Here is a 4,058-nt window from a genome sequence, read left to right as displayed (position 1 = left end):
TAATAGGTACCTGGGAGTTAGTCAACTGTCACGGGCTGCTTCCTGGGGGGTTGAGGCCTGGTCGAGGACCGGACCGCGGGGACACTAAAGCCCCGAAATCAACTCAAGATAGCCTCAAGATAACCCCATATAAGCCTCAATATAGCACGTCAATACAATATAGCATCCATTTAACCTGTATGGCACTTATATATGTATATATATATATATATATATATGTCGTACCTAGTAGCCAGAACGCACTTCTCGGCCTACTATGCAAGGCCCGATTTGCCTAATAAGCCAAGTTTTCATGAATTAATTGTTTTTCGACTACCTAACCTACCTAACCTAACCTAACCTAACTTTTTCGGCTCCCTACCCAAACCTAACCTATAAAGATAGGTTAGGTTAGGTTAGGTAGGGTTGGTTAGGTTCAGTCATATATCTGCGTTAATTTTAACTCCAATAAAAAAAATTGACCTCATACATAATGAAATGGGTAGCTTTATCATTTCATAAGAAAAAAATTAGAAAAAATATATTAATTCAGGAAAACTTGGCTTATTAGGCAAATCGGGCCATGCATAGTAGGCCAAAAAGTGAGTTCTGGCTACTAGGTACGACATATATATATATATATATATATATATATATATATATATATATATATATATATATATATATATATATATAATGTCGTACCTAGTAGCCAGAACGCACTTCTCTGCCTACTATGCAAGGCCCGATTTGCCTAATAAGCCAAGTTTTCCTGAATTAATATATTTTCTCTAATTTTTTTCTTATGAAATGATAAAGCTATCCATTTCATTACGTATGAGGTCAATTTTTTTTAACTGGAGTTAAAATTAACGTAGATATATGACCGAACCTAACCAACCCTACCTAACCTAACCTAACCTATCTCTATAGGTTAGGTTAGGTTGGGTTAGGTAGGTTAGGTAGTCGAAAAAACATTAATTCATGAAAACTTGGCTTATTAGGCAAATCGGGCCTTGCATAGTAGGCTGAGAAGTGCGTTCTGGCTACTAGGTACGACATATATATATATATATATATATATATATATATATATATATATATATCTTCTAGTTCTGCATATTAATACCCGCCAAACACACACCGAAACTTCGACGTTGGTACAACGTTCGAACAAGTTTTAACACCACCTAACCAGTTATAACAACCAATATAGCAAGTTGTAACAACGTTCTAATACGTCATAAACACGTTAAGCCAAGATGTAACAACTTTATTACAAGTTGTAACAAGCGGAAAATGGAGACAGTTACTGTTTGTGTTTCCAAGGATAGGAGCTGTATGGGCCAATGGACCTTCTGCAGTTGTCTTCCTTCTTATGTTTCCTTTACCTTTACCTTTTCTTGTTGGTCAAGTGATCTACCCTGGCGGGTATAAAATTGTCTGATCAACAATGTTTCAGCATCATTCTACTTTGCTCTGATGAAGGCGAATTAACCGAAAACGCGTTAAGCATTCTCTATTTTTCAAATGGGGTTTTTCCTCATATAAATATATATATATATATATATATATATATATATATATATATATATATATATATATATATATATATATATATATGCGAACAAGCCTGAATGGTCCCCGGTCCCTGAATGGTCCCTGAATGATATATATATATATATATATATATATATATATATATATATATATATATATATATATATATATATATATATATATATCTCCAGGACCTGAATGGTCCTGGGGACCATTCAGGCTTGTTTGCATTTGTGTTCCTCACGTGTGCCCCAAAGAATGAGGTGATTTGATAAAATGCTATGCCCAAGATTACCATCCGAGTGCCGGCGGGGAAGTGGTTCATATAGCCTCGGCTATCACTTCCTTATGTCCGGTCGTGATGGTCAAGCGGATTAAGGCGTCCCTGTACATACCAGTTGTGGGAGTATGGGTTCGAGTCACTTCTGGGGTGTGAGTTTTCAGTTATATATATATATATATATATATATATATATATATATATATATATATATATATATATATATATATGTCGTACCTAGTAGCCAGAACGCACTTTTCGGCCCACTATGCAAGGCCCAATTTGCCTAATAAGCCAAATTTTCCTGAATTAATATATTTTCTCTAATTTTTTTTCTTATGAAATGATAAAGCTGCCCATATCATTATGTATGAGGTCAATTTTTTTTATTGGAGTTAAAATTAACGTAGATATATGACCGAACCTAACCAACCCTACCTAACCTAACCTATCTTTATAGGTTAGGTTAGGTTAAGTAGCCGAAAAAGTTAGGTTAGGTTAGGTAGGTTAGGTAGTCGAAAAACAATTAATTCATGAAAACTTGGGTTATTAGGCAAATCGGGCCTTGCATAGTAGGCTGAGAAGTGCGTTCTGGCTACTAGGTACGACATATATATATATATATATATATATATATATATATATATATATATATATATATATATATATATATATATATATATATATATATATATATATCTGGCTCCATATTTACAAGGACATCAGCCCAAGAGGTTGCTGACCTCATGAAGTACTTCACTTGTTTTAACCGTCTGCAGGACTTTTTCTCTGTCCCACTTACTACCTCCTGATAATTTGGTGATTATGCTTCATTAATGACTCCTTAAATAATTTCTTGTAATTAATATTCTGATTGGTGCTCACGGCTTCTAATTCTCATTGTTTATTGGCTGTATCATTATATGTAACAGATCGTGTGTGTGTGTAATTACTTAAGTGTAGTTACAGGATGAGAGCTACGCTCGTGGTGTCCCGTCTTCCCAGCACTCTTTGTCGTATAACGCTTTGAAACTACGGACGGTTTTCGCCTCCACCACCTCACGTAACTTGTTCCAACCGTCTACCACTCTGTAAAATAAATTTTTGTAATATTTTTCGGCATCTTGTTTCCTAAGCTTAAATCTTTGTCCTCTTGTTCGCGAAGTTGCTGGTTTCAGGAATTCCGCTTTGTCAATTTGGTCGAGTGCTGTTAGTATTTTGTAAGTGGTGATCATATTACCTCTTTTCCTTATATCTTCTAACTTTGACATGTTTACCGCCTCTAGTCTCTCTCCTCGTAACTCTTGTTTTTCAGTTCCGGAAGCCATTTTGTAGCATACCATTGCACCTTTTCCAGTTTATTTATGTGCTTCTTGAGATTCGAGCACCATACAACCGCTGCATATTCCAACGTTGGTCTCACAAAAGTCATGAACAGATTCCTTAGTATTTCACCATATAATTAACAGCAAGTGTGAAGTTGGAAAGCGACACATACGCTCCTCTCACGATGTTCTTAATGTGTTCCTCTGGCGACAGTTTACTATCCTAAACTACCACTAAATCTCCTTCTTTATTAATTCTGTAATTCCTTTCTACATATTTTGTAAGTTGTGTGTGGTCTATTTTCTCCGATTCCACATTTAATAACATAGCATTTATTCACATTGAATTCCATTTGCCACTTGATGCTCCAAGCACTTATTTTATCTAGATCCATTTGAAGGTCATTACAGTCGTGTGCGTGTCCTATCTTGCCCAGTATCTTAGCATCATCCACAAACATGTTCATATAATTCTGTAGTCCTTCTGGCAGATGGTTTATGTAGACGATGAACATTACTGGTGCCAGAACTGTGCCCTGTGGTACTCCGCTAGTAACACTCCTCCAGTCTGATACATTATCTCTGATTACTGCCATCATCTGTCTGTCAGAATACTTGTCATCCATGTCAGCAGTCTCCCTGTCACCCTTCTAGCATGTTCCAGTTTCCAAAACGACCTGATGTGTGGGACTCTGTCAAAAGTCTTTTTAGGTCCAGATAGACACAGTCAAACCAACCATCTCTTTCATGTGGTATCTCTGTGGCTCTATCAGAAAATTTAAGTAAATTTATTACACAGGATCTTCCTGTTCGAAGACCATACTGTCTTGTCTGTTTTTGTGTCATTACTCTGTAGATGTTCAACCCATTTGGCTTTAACTATTGTGACTAGTGTTTTGACTACCATGATTGTT

General features: G+C 36.0%; 1 protein-coding gene across 1 annotated transcript in view; it reads right to left on the bottom strand.

Annotated features, from left to right (window-relative positions):
• The window catches only part of LOC138351575 (dynein heavy chain-like), a 19,391-nt gene extending 15,621 nt beyond the window's left edge, over window positions 1-3,770 (bottom strand). Inside the window, exons 1-2 of the mRNA XM_069303369.1 lie at window positions 3,486-3,770; window positions 2,563-2,627 (exon numbers count right to left, since the gene is read on the bottom strand). Of these exons, the coding sequence (XP_069159470.1) occupies window positions 2,563-2,627; window positions 3,486-3,770 (350 nt within the window). The remainder of the gene's footprint in view (window positions 1-2,562; window positions 2,628-3,485) is intronic.
• Window positions 3,771-4,058: the final 288 nt, after the last annotated feature.

Source organism: Procambarus clarkii, chromosome 50 (genome assembly GCF_040958095.1).
Source record: "Procambarus clarkii isolate CNS0578487 chromosome 50, FALCON_Pclarkii_2.0, whole genome shotgun sequence".
NCBI lineage: Eukaryota > Metazoa > Arthropoda > Malacostraca > Decapoda > Cambaridae > Procambarus > Procambarus clarkii.
Note: the sequence above shows the minus strand (reverse complement) of the source record. Positions and strands in the feature narration are given on the sequence as shown.